Below are 16,636 nucleotides of genomic sequence, written 5' to 3'. Positions count from 1 at the left end.
AACACAGCTCTTTAGTCATTTAACTACATTTAAATGAAGATTAACAGAACACTGAGAAAAATAAGCATTTTCTAAATGTCACCTAATTATTGTTCCTTTCCTTATTATTAATACTGACAATGATTTAACAAATAACAGTTCACAGCTGTGTAAATTAAGCTAATGAGCATGAAAATATATAAAACTTCATCCCTGCAAAGAAACATGCACTGACATCTCTTTTCAACCACCTGGAAGCACATTTTTAAATATTATTTATTCAGTCACTCTGCTAAGTGCTGATTTTGCAGCGGTTTCCTCATTTTTATGACACCATTAAGGACACATTTCAGCCAACCCCAGTCACCTTTCAGCTCTGTCGACAAAGATGTTAATGTTCGCCACTTAATCAAAGGCTTTTGTTGTTTTTTTTTTTAAAGCAAAAATGATTTAATATTAATTAAACTGCTTTCATTTACATCTGAATTTTTTAATCCTATCCTTTCAGTCACTGTTACAGGTAAATCCCCTGATTAGTCACATAGGGTTAGATCTACTCCAGTGAGATGTAAGCAACAATCCTGACAAGTCACAGGGAATCTCAGGACTGACACTTTCACACCAGTGTACATTTTATGGGTCAGTTCACTTGGCAGATATGTCTTGCGGGAGGAAATCTGTGCACTCGGGTGACACCCTGTTACCCTGAGGGAAGCTGATTATTTACATTTGTTTAGTCCCATTGACAAATGTCCCATCAATTATTTAAAAACACAGTGATTACAAAAATAAAGAAATGCAGGAAAAACTGGAATTAAAACTGAAATTTCATTTAAACTAAAAGCATTTCTACAATTTTTTGTTAGTACAAAAAACAGCAGCTCATCTCTTTTGTCTGAATGTCACTCTTCTAGTGAAATCTTTAATCATGATGTGAGTCACACAACATTATAACCAATTATACCACTCGTTCTATCTATCCACCAATCTCCGTGTGAATGGATCCATTGAGGAGAAAAGAAATTTTGTCCAGAGCAAAATAATGTCATCTGTCTGCTTCACCTCTCCTTCATTTGGCTAAGCCACTGTTTCTGTGTTCTCAGTGTTAAAGCACCCACACACCCTGACCTTTTCCTTATCATAAATCACACACTACTGTTCTCTTGCCAAGATTTTGTTTAACCCAATTTGTCACTGAGGACACCCCTTCCACCCTCACTGCACACCCGACTCAGGACTGAGGAGCACAATTAGTAGGCGGATCAAAGCATGCCATCCAGACCTCTCTCTCTCTCTCCTTGTAATCGTGGAAGTCAGTAGCCTCTGGAACTGATAAGTTATGGCTACTGTTTACTTCAAAGCAACAGAAGGAAAGGACCGGGGTCCAGCACTGTAAATAAGATTTACTTTCAGCAACTTTAACATTGTTTAGTCTTTTGAATTGAATCTGCTTGAAAGGCTCGATATGTCCAGCTAACTGACTCGCAAAAAATAGTTAAGTTTTATTTGCATAAAACAGACAAAAACAGCTGAAATCACTAAAAATTTTTGCAATATCTGCTTTTCAAAAATCTTTGAAATTCGATTGGGGGATCCATCACAGAGTGTGAGACGGATGGAAAGATGGACTTCACACATTATTAAGACAGAAATGGGTCAGTAAAGGTGTGCCAAGAATATCAGACAATTCCTAGACTTGTCAACGTACAGCGACGGAGAGCCAGAGAGGCTTCAGATCGGACTTCGAGGTGAATGAAAGTCAAATGAAACATTCCCACGACATGCTTTCACTACACGCCTGTTGTCACGTCAACTTCCTGTGGAACCTAACACTTCCTCATACTGGCTTTGGAGATATGAATGAGCAGAAGTGGAAAGAGATGATATACGGGTCAAACCTGTAATTATGCCAACTGATAAATGATAAAACTGAGACATAAAACAAACTAAAACAAAAGTTTTAGTGATTTTGGAAACAAAAGACTAGAAAAAAAACTTGAAAATCTTTTGGTGAGAGACAGAGCTTCTTTCTGTGAGCGCAAATACGTAAAAAACGTAAGAATAATAAATACTAAGTGTAAAATTTCTAAGAAGTAGGTGACTTCACAATTCATTGCCGCTCATGGCTGTAATCCTAAGGCCCTCCGGCAGCACTGTACTGGAAAAAAGAAGGTGGAAGTCACTGCAAACTATAGACTGTGAACACAATTCCTCACCACTACATTTAATCCAGTGGATAAAATCTAAAAACTCATGGTTCTGAGCTTCCTACAAGGACATCCCTGAAAAATTCAAAAATTATTTTTGGAAACCACAAACGCTGTGTCTTTTTAGCTAAAAAGGAGGAAAATCATTTGGCTTTTAAATCAGAGCTCAATTCAAAATCCAACATCCATGATGGTAACAGGTGAGCATTAGCGGATGGGTATGGTTAAACATGGATGCAAAGTCATAAGAGCTGCCACACACCCCTGGTGCTTAAAAAGAAGAAAAGAAAAAAAGAAATAGGTGCAAATTATTCACCAAAGATGTGATAATTTGTCTTCATCTTTGTGAAGTAGTCTGCTATCTTTGCTCACTTCCACTGACTCAAAATCAGTACATATTACTCAATTAACAGCCTGTAAAACTCATGCAGAGATGCAGCTGCTGTGTTGAATTCCTGACAGATGGATGACAAGAAAAGATTCACAACTACTGGGTGAGTTTCCATGTGCAGCATTAAACAGATCAATACCAGCATCAAGACTTTAAAAAGCCACCACTTCAGCTGCTCCAAACATGATAAATACATTCCATCTTTCATAGGTGCAAAAACAAACAGCCTGCAAGTGATGAATCAAATATTACTAATAAAGTCTGGACAGGTGGGTTTGTTAAAATAAGAAGCTTTCTGGGTGAACTGGGAGGGGTATGCTGTGCAGTGAGCTTTCCAAACCATCACGTGTATGAGTGTTTTTTAGAAATTGATCATAGTGGACAGTGAATGATGAGCATGTGTGCACAGAAGGTGTAAATCAAGCCCACAGTCTGCTTGGGTTTGGAAGTTTGCACCGAGGCCGACTCACCTGTGACATTTGGGGTCTGAAATTGATCTCCTTCAGGTCCACTGATCCGGGAGAGAGGTTGTGCAACATCTGGCAAAGAAGCACCCCGTCTCGCAGAGCCTGTGCCAAGTCGAAGACGGCCGCCGAGGGCCACACGACCCGGTGGTTCGGGGGCAGGACCTTACAGTCTATCAACCACCGCCCGCATTGTCTCCACTCCTCCATCTCTGCCCCGGAGACTCCCCTCGAGTCCTGGAACTGATCCGCGGCCAGAGGAAAGCTGCGTTTCACGGCGCACAACCAGGTACTTCGACTGATTTCCTGACCAGCTCCGGATTTCTTGATCATTCACTATCAGCTCTGTAATCAAGGCAATTTCACAACTTTGGTGTTAAACCTGCAGCAGGCCACCGCACTGTGTTCAGCATGTCAGCATTCCCGTGCTCCAAACATGAGGGCTCGAAAAATGCCCAAACACTGATTTTACTCAAGACGGCAGCGATGTTAGGGAAATTTTCTTCTCTTCATTCTCAAAAAGTTGTTTTCAACACATAAAATCCGAAAGGCCTGAATGGAGACGAGCAGTAATGACAAACTTAACAGCTGGAAGCAGCGGTTTGTCATATACTGACTTCACTGGTGTCTCTCAATCCAGTGTACAAACAGCACAGTGTGTGTGTGTGTCTGTGTGATTAAAGCGGTGTTTCAAGTCTCGTGTAGGCACTGAACAAAGCCCGGAGTCACTTACTGTATTTGCATTTCACGTTTCGTCATTAGTCCACCAGACGTCAAAAAGAAGAAGTTCCAGTAATTTCCAAGAGGATAAAATAAAGAAAAGAAGAGGGAACACGCAAGTGAAGCTCACAACAACGCTCGGGTCCCCCCTGTTTCCACAACACTGTCTAAACGCCGCGATTCGGCAACGGAAACTAGTCCAGAAGAGGAGAAAAATTAATAAGAGGAGCCCGTGTTTGCATGTATCTTGTTCAATGTAGGGGTTAACGTCTCGCGCCTTTACGCACGCCCCAAATCAGCGTAGAAGCGGAGTTCAGAGATTTCCACCTCTCTTCCGTTCACGTCCTTGCTCGTACGTCTCTCCCTCCTCTCCGTGATTCCCTTTGGCACGGAGATGCTTCACAGCTCCCCGGGCTGCTGCTCACAACTGGCTCGTCCACGTTTCAGGCAGGTTCGGTACCGACTCGGAAGCCGGAACTACTCCGCACGTGCGAGTTATCTCCTACAAAAGTTACCACTCCGGTCCGGATAGTGTTTCCTTACTTTTCCTTAAACTGGTTCCACACTTCAAGGAACGGGGAGTTTCAAGGGGTGTTTTTGAAATGGGAAACTGGGAATTGTGATTGCGCCCTCTGACGGGGTGAAACAGGAAGTGCGCGTGCTTTGGTGATTTGGCAGTATTGGGATAACAAGATGCCTAAATTGTGATGAACACGAGTTGTAAAACACACACACACACACACACACACACAACGAAACGTGTATAAAAGTTTTTGTTTTTTTTTTGGTTTGTTTGTTTGTTTGTTTTTTGTTGTTGTTTTTTAACAAGCTTTATTATCACATTTGAGACATTTTACAAATAAACATAACATAAAGGTTGAAAGCAAGTTAATTAAACACAGCGAAATATAACAAAATATAAGACAAGAGGAAAACCAAACGTTTAAATTGACTTAAATTCCTAAAAACAATATTTCAGTGAACAAATAAAATATGAGCAATTCCATTCAAATTTATTTATTTAGCACATTAAAACAACATGAGTTGACCAAAATGCTTCACAATAAGCAAAAACATTTTAAAAAGCAATGACTATGCATAGTTTTTATATATATTGTTGGTGTTTTGCTATTAATATGTTTTGCTACTCTGTATAAATCTCATTATTAGATTGTCAGCACTAGGATTGTATCAGCTGATACTTTTACTCCATCCATGACTACAAGAATTATTCTAGAGAGCAATTTTTTACTTATCTGAGGGAAGATACTCAGTAACTTTCCATTAACTTTTATAGTTTCCACAGTCAGAATGGAATCATTATGCTTATTTTACAAAAATTTACAAAGTGGAACTTAAAATTTATGGCTCAGATTTATTGAATAAAAGAGTTTAAAAAAGCTAAAGTAAAGATTGATGATTAGAAATTAAAGAGTAAAATAAAAATAGGTTATGTTTGTCATACAAGTACATTAAAATATAAATATTTTACTGTATCAAATGAGGAAAGTTCTGAGAGCTGAAAGATTGTTTCATCTATTTAAATTTTTGATTGTAAATATAGAAAATACATTCTGGAGAAAATGTGAATCTTAACATTTTGCTTTTTGTTTGTTGAACTGAATTAAGTGAAAGTTTACTTTGAACAAAAGCAAAATAAAAATAAACATAAAATATAACAGATACAGTAACTTGTTGCGTCTTCTCACTGGCAGGATATCAGTGAAAGATGTGTCTTAATTGGCACTTCTTACTTGAAGAAACAAGCTTTAGCTGTCAGTAAATTGGCATCACATTTGACTTTAGACAACTTTGGTATGCAGAGTTAATTGTTGACTCAATAGCAACGTTTACATGGAGCACCTTTAAGCCAGATTGGACATCCAGTGAGAATAATAATGCGTCATGTAAACATGCCAGCCGATCCGATCAGCCTCAATCAGAAAGAATTTTCAATCCGTTTGAGAGGGGTGGTTTAAACCTTGTCACAATTGGACCAGCAGGAAAAAATAACCATGTATATGCACTCATTCTGATCATTTTGTTGTGTGGTACATGTCGTTTCTGTGGGGGTTACCTAATGAGTTTCAGGGAAGACTTGGAAAAAAAATGCAGCAAAACAGAACTGGACTGTGGTCCAATTCTGTTTTTATTTCTGTAGAAACTAAAAGAGTTAGGATTTCTTTAGCCTTTTGACGGTCAAAAGGTTCAAAATAAAAATAAAAAACCTTCTTCCGAACTAGTATGCTTTGCTGTCACAAGCGTTCCGATTGTATGAAATCTGTTCATCATGCAAATATAACTGATCAGATCACTCTATCTAGCGTCCATGTAAACCTGGAATCTCAGATCAGATTGATTTCAGTTGGATAGATGAAATATTTGTAAATGTAAACGTAGCTAATGACTGTAAGGCATCCAGGTCCTGTGGCTACAAAACAAGCCCAAATCATCACCCTTCCACCACTGTGCTTTAGAGCTGGAATGAGATGCTTGTACTGATGTGCTGTGTTTAGCTTTCACCAGAAATCTACACTGTGGTGTCGTCTGTCCCAAGGACATTGCTCCAGAAGTCTTGAGGTGTGTTCCGGTGTAATTTCACAAACTTAAGTTGTACAGTCATAGGGTAGCTTTAATTCATTTCCCAAGTTGTGCACAAACAACACTTCAAACAAATTCAAAATATCCAAGGCAGCCATAACAAACATGTATGAGTGATTTAAAGAAAATATATTTTCTGCAGTCTTTAAAAGAGTCTGTTTACTTTAAAAATATATGTGTAACACACTAGCTTTGACAATCATAACCAAGTTTACTTGTTTACGCACCCTCTATAGATGGCGCTATCTTGTCTGCTGCTTGGTACTTTTACAGGAGACGTTTCCCCCTTTTACATTCATCATTCTAAAAGAGTAAAAAATAGCAGGAAAGAAAGCTAAGGGATGAGGTTGCTTTCAAATGAATCCTGAAGACATCATAGGGAGACAGAGAGACTGAAAAAACTAGAGTATAAAATATGCATGTGAGGGTTCAGACATGATTCACATTCAGTTGAACTGTGATATATTAATCTGTGTGCTGGTTAGTCACATAAACACTTTACTCAAGCTACTATATCTGTCATGGTTATAAATGCACTCCATTATGTGCCGCTTCAAAATGTGACTGGCTTGTCACGGCTTGTTGATAATGCCACAAATTCAATTTCAAACACAGCTCACCGATTCTGCAAGTTAAACAATTTCGAATCATGTTTGTATTTTTGATGAACTCAAAGCCACAAGCGTAAACACGCTGAGTGAATTCCATGTAGCTGCATCAGTTTCAGGATTTTCATGCACACCGTGCTGCTGCTCTGTCATGGCTCACTGGGATACCTGATTACCACCACAAGTTTTTAAGAAGTGACTGAACGCTCCATCAGATTTTGTAGGCCAGTGCAGACTATATTTTGAGTTTTACAAAGGCTGATTAAATCAACACAGTCATCCATCAGCGTAGTTCCCAGACACAGGGGGCATCAACATAGTGTGCACAGGAAGCTTTTAACTGCTTAAAGAGCCTGATTTCTTGCCAGTGTTTGTGGCGCTGCAACAAGGTTATGATGTCAACCAGAAAAAAGCCACATTTCTTGTTATAAGTGAAAAGCACTGCTGTAGATTTTTTTACAACTTGTTTCTGCTGCACATCAGTTGGTAAAAAAAAATCACCTCCTCCAAGTTTAAGAGGTTAATTTAGCTTTAGGCTAACAGCTCAATATCTCATTGGGAAAAAACTAATCTGTCTCAGCCTTTATTCTCTCTAAAATCTATCATCCAAACACACACATCCCTCAAGACCAACACCATTCTTTTCATTTTCATGTATCTGACTCTAGCTTAGGTTTTTTGGGGGTTTGTTTTTGCCTCCTCTGTTTCTATGTTCTTTTTTAATGACATTTTTGTAAATTAAATAATCACAATCGGTCAATTAATCGCTTGATTGCCGCTAACAATCAATATGCCACCGTTTACCGGTTAAATTCCCCTTCGTCATGTCTCATTACACCCTCAACTCACTCATCACTGCACTTCCCCAGCTCCAGATTCCCACAGGGGAACTAGCGTGTTTAGCCAATTTATCCTGAGGCATAAAAGAGAGCAGCAGAGCAAAACTTGAGTCTTCTGGGCTCCTATTGTGTCTAAAAGAGGATTTTAAAGATTACAACACAGGAGATGTATCTGTACAAGCAGAAGCTTGCAGTCAGCATGGAAACATGTGCTAGCTTACTGAGGCTTCTGGAGGGATTATGATGATGATGCCAAACTCTAAAGCATAGAGAAAATGGTCATCTCTGTTTTTGTTGTTGCTGTTCCACACAGGGACATGGGATTTTGTTGACTGTTGATGCTGCAGCTTTATATGGCAGAAAATGTCCAAGTGGTAGCTGCTAGCTAAATTTCAACAGTTGAGGACAAGGCGTAAATCTTTGCAGTTATTTTCTTTGACAGAGACCGCGTTTTGTTTTTCCATGCCCGGGCAGAAAAAGCCTTTCCTATCAGTTGCAGAATTTGCACTGATACAGAAAGAGAGAGACAAGATTGGAACATGACCCAAAAAGAAAGGCCAGGAGCAAAACATCCAGCTGGCTTAGTCAGACATGTTGAATATGCTCGAGCTGCTTTTCGTGCTTTCTGATTGGGCTCTTGGAGAGTGGTTGTGAGGATGAGCTTCTTCTGCTTCTGTCAAATACATACAATCCTTTTTCTACAGACCAAATGTTTTGTATGTGGACATTTAAGGATTTCCCTCATTAGAATCTGCCAATTTTAAAGCTAATTTTCGAGAACTTCCAATAGCCCTGTTCTTTAATTTGCCTCTTGTCAGCAAGGCAAATGACTGCTGGTGTGAGCTGAATCTCTTTTAACGCACCTCATTATAACATACTGCGATATTTAACTCCACGTGCAGTGCCATCCTCATGATCATGCAGGAGCCGCATGAATGGATGCCCTTTGCAGAGTGAAATCGGTGATGTACAAATAGTCTTAGTGTGTGGCCAACGGAGTCGGGAGATCACTTAACCTTTAAGGAATGTTTCATAAGTCTAATTAGCATAAATTCTGGCTTATAGGTATTTAGGCAGGTCTTTTGCAAGGATGGAACTAAACAGCCATGAGAAAGCTCGAAGAAGAAAAAAAAAAGTTAAAGACAAGTGGCATAACTTGCAATTTCCAATGAATTTTGTGGCTACCAGCCAGATGGTGGTTTCACTGCTATTATGTGATGTTGTACAGTTTCTGTTAAAAGCAAACAGCCCAATTAATCTCATCTAGAACAATAAATTTGAGATCAATGTGTCTTAGGAAAGTGCTGCTGGGACATCCTGTTATGATTAATGAAAGCATTCAAGAGAGTCGCTGTCTATAAAAACAAGGGCAAGGGGGACATTTGGAAACTTCATAAGTAGGTTGCTGGGTTAGCTATCGTTTTCCACACATTTCCTACTGTTGCACCTTTGCTGGTCCAGTGAATCTGTCGAGTACTGTAAGCTGCAACTGCGATTCAATGCCGCAAAAGATCCTGCTCAGCAAAACCTCTTCTTCCATGAGGAATGGTTTTAACATAGATTAATTAGCACCAGAACATATTTTTTCAAATTGAGCATATTAAAAAAGGCTCTCATTTTTACAGAGAACGCAATCTTATTTGCCATTAAGGGTCCTGATTTATGTCACATAAACGTGAATCAGATACCAAAATGTCGTGCATGCATGCACAATTCAACTCATATCTTTAATCTGAGTTTTTTTTTTCTTTTTTTCACATTGGTTTTCTACAAGCTGAAAAACAGAGAAGTCGACAATCATAGCAAACTGATGTGTGTATGAGTTTGCAGAGCTGCATGTGTGCTCTTCTTCACCATCGGTTTCATGCACTGGGTGGTGGTGAGAAGTGACAGAAATAACTAGTTGTCATTAGAGCTGTGGCATTGATCAATCGTGGCCCGAGGCTGCAGAGGGATGCGGGATGGCATGTTCTGTGTTGTATGATGGGATTGCAGGTCACAGAGGGCATCACCCTGCAGCATGCTCAGTGCAAGAACAGCAAGCTGGCCTGGGTTGCACACAAAAGGTAAATGACGAATGGCCATCGGTGTGCAACTTGGGTGTGTTAACTCCAATTCTAACACATATTTTTAAATTGCTTCATACATAGAAAGCATTCATTCTTCTATTTTTTTCTGTTTTTTAAGGGTAGTAATGAATTATATGAAATGTAATTTTACCGGATATTGACTATGTCCCCCAGCCAAATGAATGTTTATTCAAAAGGCAAAAATGAAACCATTAAAAATGGTCCTACGATTAAGATGATCCATGACCACCATCTGCTGGCCGACTGCTGAACTGGGCTTGGTTTGTATAATCACTTTCTTTTCTGTGCATCAGCGCTCCACCACTGGACTGCCTGCACAGACTCTGTGCTTCTACTATGCTCATGCTAACAGCATCACAAAGATTCAGTGGAGTGGAAGCTGGTCAAGGTACCAGCTGTTAGGACTGGACAGTGTTGGGCTTGAGCCAGTTAATGCAGACCAGTTGGTGGTGCCTACTGGAAGCAGAGTGAATGTTTGAGCCAGCGTAGTTTCACTTGCAAAGACATTAACTGAATCATCTGTTCAGCTTAGAGTATGTGTATCGTACAGATCTGGTGAAACAATTAGAGGTTTTAGAAAATAAATATACTGTGACTGACTATAAAACATAAAAATATCCGGCTCTGTTGCAGGTTTAAAGGCTCCTATAAGAAACCCCAAATATGGGAATTGTGATAAAAAAAATAAAGATTGAGGAAAAACAAAACTGTAAACATAAATGGTAAAGTTTAATGTGAATATACATAGAAAAATAAGCATGTTTAACATCTTTGAAGGAACATCTTTTGGTCACAAAACAAGAAATAATAAATATAACAGCACACTGATCACGAGTCACTGTCTTCTGAACTGGACTCAGTGGAGCTGCTGGTACCTAAATCTGAAGAACTGCTGCTGCTGGCGTTATGAGGTGCAGTCTGATTCCTCTTTTCTGGACAAAAGATGCAAATGAAGTGCAAATAAAATGCTACAGTTCTGTTACCACTGAAATTCTAATCAGCTGCTCAAAAAACTCAAGTACTTACTCTGAAATGTCTTGAACTTTTTGTACAGGCAAGACTTGACAAATTGCTCCAGCTCACGCAGCGTGGACGGCTTCAGTATCTCGAAGTCGATCTCGATCTCGTCCAGGTTGCTGCTGCACATGTTGGGCTCTCGTGACTGAATGATCTGCACCACACGGCCCAGCTTCATGCCAGGTAAGCGGTTAATGTCTAGGCTAAGCTGGTGCTTTTCCTCGTATGTCATCTGCAAAGACTCATCATCTGAATCCCAGTCTTTGCTCCTTTTCCATGACAGCCTAAAATGAGGAAGAGAAAGTCTATATGTGAAGAAGAGAAAAGATAAGGAAAAAACACGCTGAAGTACTTAAACCATCATACCTTGGGCTGGAGTTTAAAGCACGTTTGGAACTGGTAGTTCCTTTACTTTGCTTGCTGAGGTCCTTGTCCTTTTCGTTCCTCATCTTTGGTTTACTCACAGGAGCTTTGGACAGGGCAGCAAGCTGTTCATGAACAGTTTTAAACTGCACAAAATTTCACCAAAAGGGGTTAGATGAACAACTTTAAGAGAATAAGAAGCACAAAAACAAAACAGGAAATGAAAGATATTGTGTGGCTGCTGACAGATAGTAATGTACTTGATGCAAAGTCAGGTGACTAATCAGCATATGGGAATTAATACTGTATTAGTTGAAAATATAAGATGCTGAAAATGTTATTTTAATATTTAATTTGTAATAGTTAAAAATGTAAATTGTATACTTTTTCTACTGTAAACTGCTAATGGGTATCTCAATAAACATAAACAAATCATTCTACTTGTGCTAATGTACATTGACTTTGTCAAAATACTTTGCAGCCACTAACTTGAAGCAGCGGGATGACTAGATCACTGTATCATCAATGTATATGGAAGCTTGTACATTTTAACTGTATTCAACAGAATGAAGCATTTTAAAAGTTGTGTAGTTTAATAGAGCATCTGTTAAGGCAGTGTTTCCCAATCCAGGTCCTCAGGACCCCCTGCCCTGCATGTCTTAGATGTGTTCCTACTCCAACACACCTGATTCAAATGAATGAACTTCCTCATCCAGGTCTGTGCAGCCTGTTAACGAGTCATTCATTTAATTCAGATGTTAAAGTAGGATTACATCTAAAACATGCAGGGCAGGGGGGCCCGAGGACCTGGATTGGGAAACATTGTGTTAAGGGAAAGCAAAACTGTATGCACAGAAACCTGTGTGGGAGCCCACCTCAGCAAGTCGAGCTACACCCTCCTCTGCTGACTCGGATTTGTCCAAACTATTGGAACTGTTGTCGTTTAATCCAAATGTAGCTGCTCTCTTTGCAGACACAGAACCGCCTGGTACATTTAACTCCACGTGCTCATCAGGTATTTTTGCAAATTTCTGCTCGAACACTCCCTGAAACATCCGTTACAATTAGGAGGGAAACTGAGAGAAGAGCTCAAAGACTTATTATTATTCTGATTATGGAAAAATTTACAGCTCACCTGAAGTTTTCTGGCCATGCCGACAACACTATGATGCGAGGGGTTGTACTTGTAGCAATTGGAAAATATTAACCTCACATCTGCCGCAAACTGCTGCACGTCTTTGTATTCTCCTCCATCCATCTTTTTCTACAAAGTAAAAATATCCAAACTGAGTGAAACAGTCATTTTTTTTCTGTAGAAATTTGCAGGCATGAAGAAGTAAATGTACTTTAACAGTGTTGAGATCCATGGGGTATTTGATGATCTCATGGTAGTCAGGCAGCCCCAGAGCTTTAGCATCTACAGGCAAGTAGAACGGCCAGGCGTAGGCTACATGTTTCTTGGACAGCATTTCCTTCAAAATGTCGTTGCAGTACTTCAGCTGTTTGCTCAGGCTGCACCGTTCGGTTTGTTGTCGTGGTAACTCCTTCTCTTCTAACGTACTCATTTGAGTGGTGTCTTGGCCTGCGCTGTCATTTTTCATCCTGTTTTCTGATAACGTTGTCAAAACTGCAATGAATGGTGAGACCAAGATAAAGTGAGTACAGATTACTTTGTACTGAAGTTGTGTTAGGTGTTTACTGACATAACTATTACCAGAGGGGCCATTTTTTCTGGCTCTCCCTCTAGGTCCTTGGGGAAGAATCTCAACTTCCTTCTGAGGCATTTGGCCAACTTTTTGAAGAAAAACTTTCTCCACAGCAAGTGCCATCAGCACTATGTCATCTGTGGGCTGCAGAGGGAAAGCACAACCTGTTAGGATCAGGGGCTACAAGCATTGTGCAATTCCAATCCCCATAACTTCTCACCTTGTTATATATGTAGCAGTTGGTGAACATAGTGTTGAAGTCTTGCATGCACTCACTCGCACTCCAATAATAGTTGTTCTCCAGCCGTTTCTTGATGGTACCCATGTCCATAGGGGTTGTTATTATCTTATGATAGTCCTGATTTAAAAAAGTCATTGTCAGATGAATGCTGTCCTCAAAGATGTGCTTCAAGTGTGACTAATGAAAAGAATTTAAACTCTGCGTGTATACTTTTTTTTTGCATGTTTATCACATTGGATGCTTTTCCAGCTGCAAATTACTTCAATCATATAACAAGACATGCACAAAGAGCATTTAGCAAGAAGAAATCAGGGAGGTCAAGAAACATAAGCACTGCAAAGATCAGACAGGTTTTTAACTACAAGTAAGTCAACTACAAACACTACAAACAGGAAAATGGTAATTAAAACACATTTGTCTGATTTCTGGAGTGCTGTATGCAGTTGCTTTTATTTTTTTTTCCCCCTCAAAATGAAAAATGGGGTGAGGAGGTGGGGAGTATTTAGTGGTCCTAGATCTGAACTACTTTGGTGTTGTCCAAACTGAAAAACTACATACTAATTAATTTGTTAAAAATGCAAAAGCAGGGCAATTAAAAAAAAATCTTTCATTTGAAGGGTTTGAGCTGTCAGTGTAGGACCACTGTAACGACATTTCTGTATCTCTATACTCACTGTGTTGTTTATGTAGAGTAGGGGTGTGCATAAGAATAAGGAGGCAAAGAGAAATCAATGAATAAAACAAGAACTGAGCGAATCTTAAACAGCAACACAAACACAATGAAGAAATGACAAAAACAAAGAAAAATTTAAGTATTCATAAGTTGTTTTACTCCAAATAAAAAGCGCTTTCCTGAAGGTGACAAAACCATTTACAGAGCAAACAGGTGTGTAAAAAAAAAGTCATCTAACTGAAGCATCTACAGCTATTAAAAATACTTTAAAGATATGTGACCAACAGAGTTATAAACACATAAGTAGGGGTTTCCAAACTTTTCACCACTGATATAAAGATATTTTTATACAGCAAAATATTCAAGAAAATTTTTGCAAACATGCACCAATCAGGCACATTAAAGTGACAAAACACTGATCAGTTTAACTGCAATGCAATGTTCTGTCAGGAAAACTAGCATTTATTTATGTGGATGTTGAAGACTTGACTTGAAGCATTTAGAGGAACAATCGATAACTTTCCAGCTTTAGCTTAAAATCATAACTTTCATCATCAATTGAAATAACATTATTTGAGAGCAGCAATCCTTTCTTTCAATAGGTTTTAATTAACCACCTTTTTGTATTCACTTCAAACTATAATTTACAATTTATACTTTTTTTTTATGAATAAGTAAAAATAAAAAACTCGTTGGTAATCAGCTGATCACTTAAAGTGCAAACTACTCACAGGTAGTCCAAGAGCGACTGCATCAACCGGCTGGTAAAAAGGCCAAGCGAACGGGTGCCGCCACAGGGATTTGATGACTATTCTCTGCATAAACTGCAGCTGGTTGGTCCTTCGGCCTGGCTTGTTAGAACTGGTCACCTCGGGAGGTGGTGGGTTCACAAGCTGCGGAGGTTCTGGCTCTGTGTCTGCTGACATGATGATGCAAACTGTCTGCCAGCTTCTGTTATCTTGTGCAAATGACTTTGTGTTCGTCTGTCCTCTCTGCAAAGACTCAGAGGGAACTCCAGTCCACTTCACACATAGCTTTCATACCACGCAATGTAACCTGTTGAAGTTGATGAAAGGACAAAAAGACAGTGTCATGCTTCAGACATGGTAACATTACTTTCACCGAAACATTGATAACTACACCTGGTAATTAATTATTTTACCTATTTTGTTGGAGATTTGCTTTTTATTAGAATGTGAAGCTGACTGAACAATATCAGCAAAATTTTATCCGGCTGTTAAATGTACCACTACTTTAGTTTTGGTTTTTAAAAAAAGGTCAGATCTGAGCTAATGCATAAACACACCACAATAACACAAATTAACCCATCAAAGCGGTAACAAATCAGTGTTTCCTGTGATCTGTGAGGTAAAACAAATGTTTTTAATTATTTTCTGGTTATTTTCCATGCATTAGTTAATATATAAAACATTAAATCCCTCAGAGTGAGGCAAACAGGCCCCTATAGCTTTTTATTAGTTTAATATATAGTGCATATAATAAGTTAACATGAAACTATATAGGATGATGCCGCTGTGGTAATACAAGCTTGATCTATTGTAGGTAGATAATACAACATCTCCAAATAAGCAAGTATTTCCAAGGAATAAAAAATACTTTTAAAAATAATTATATGAAGTTTGGTGTCCTCGATTTTTGCAAAGTGATGATTTCTGGTGGCACAATACATCTCATGGGCACAGCTCACAGCAACATTTTAGGTGTTACACAATCAGTTTAAGAACTTGAATGCCTCGATGCCAGCAGCCTGTTTTGATAAAACTCAAGGCTCCTACAGAACAGAGGCGAAGGTGACAAAAAGCATGTTTTTTTCTCCCCCTTTTCCCTCTCCTCAATGGCGACAAAACTCTACCGGAGTCCAGTCTGCTGTGTTTCGTCCGATAAACCGCTGAAAATCTTTATCATTGGGAACTTTTAATTTATTTAACATACTGATGATTTTTTCAAGGAAAAAAAAGGTATATTAGCCATGAAGCATTAGCCGTAGCCAAAGTTAATGTGTTATAAACGGGAGTGTCGCGCGACACTTTGTCATTAAGGCAAATTAAATGTTGGGATACTAAACCGAGGGCAAATAATAATAGTTGAGGTAGGTTTAAAATTAACAGTGTAGAAACACATCACAAGGCCACTTCATGGTAAAGTCCAAGACTGAAAAACATTCAGCTCGTTAGCTAAATTTGGCTAGCTGCTTTAAATACTCGTCTACGCCGCCGTTAACTGGCAAACAAAACCTGTGGTTACAAATCCGAACCGCGTCATTAAACTTTGTACGGTCGAAGTGTGATATTTGTTACAAGTTTCTTTGTTTTGTGGCAGCCAACTTTCTCCTAAGTCACGACAGTTTAGCTTAGTTGGAAATTGCCTTTACGCTAGCTGTATCTTAGGATAACGGAGCAAAGAAACGTGTCCGCTAATTTAGCAGTTTAATGGGTTAACTTATATATGTATAAGACAAGCACCGAGTGTTTACCAACTCGTTTTCTTATGAGGGCTTGTTGGAACAAGAGTTCAGACGCTGCCCACTTGAAAAAGGTTCACATCTTGCACCGGAGACCAAACAGAAACAGAGAGCCAAGTTAAGCTCGGTCCATAAGGTATTAATCAAAGTAAACACTTGAACACTAACCTGCCGTAGGCATGGCTAGAAGGAGGGACCTCGCGCTTCTTGTTCTTTTTCTTGGCGGTACGCAACGATTTAATGCACTTCCGCCAC

General features: G+C 39.2%; 2 protein-coding genes across 16 annotated transcripts in view; both read right to left on the bottom strand.

Annotated features, from left to right (window-relative positions):
- The window catches only part of vav2 (vav 2 guanine nucleotide exchange factor), a 221,603-nt gene extending 217,339 nt beyond the window's left edge, over positions 1-4,264 (bottom strand). For 10 of the 11 annotated variants that reach the window (XM_041970978.1, XM_041970983.1, XM_041970980.1 and 7 more), the window contains exon 1: positions 3,048-4,264. In XM_041970978.1, the coding sequence (XP_041826912.1) occupies positions 3,048-3,374 (327 nt within the window). In that variant the 5' untranslated portion in view covers positions 3,375-4,264. The remainder of the gene's footprint in view (positions 1-3,047) is intronic. The other variant, XM_041970976.1, reaches the window with a different exon arrangement.
- Positions 4,265-10,607: 6,343 nt separating this feature from the next.
- Positions 10,608-16,636, bottom strand: LOC121630128 (bromodomain-containing protein 3-like). 5 transcript variants are annotated; one of them, XM_041970213.1, is made up of 10 exons: positions 16,550-16,636; positions 14,631-14,955; positions 13,206-13,343; positions 12,994-13,129; positions 12,626-12,906; positions 12,415-12,543; positions 12,155-12,325; positions 11,283-11,425; positions 10,926-11,200; positions 10,608-10,831 (listed from the first exon to the last, which is right to left on the bottom strand). In XM_041970213.1, the coding sequence occupies exons 2-10, from the start codon at positions 14,823-14,825 to the stop codon at positions 10,728-10,730; spliced, it is 1,572 nt and encodes a 523-aa protein (XP_041826147.1). In that variant the 5' UTR covers positions 14,826-14,955; positions 16,550-16,636; the 3' UTR covers positions 10,608-10,727. The 5 variants fall into 5 exon arrangements, with proteins under 5 accessions (XP_041826147.1, XP_041826149.1, XP_041826150.1 ...); XM_041970215.1 differs by lacking the exon at positions 16,550-16,636 and adding an exon at positions 16,394-16,543; XM_041970216.1 differs by lacking the exon at positions 16,550-16,636 and adding an exon at positions 16,398-16,543.

This window comes from Melanotaenia boesemani, chromosome 19 (genome assembly GCF_017639745.1).
Source record: "Melanotaenia boesemani isolate fMelBoe1 chromosome 19, fMelBoe1.pri, whole genome shotgun sequence".
NCBI classification, from domain to species: Eukaryota; Metazoa; Chordata; class Actinopteri; order Atheriniformes; family Melanotaeniidae; genus Melanotaenia; species Melanotaenia boesemani.
The sequence above is the reverse complement of the archived record's forward strand: the minus strand, read 5'-3'. Positions and strand labels throughout refer to the sequence as shown.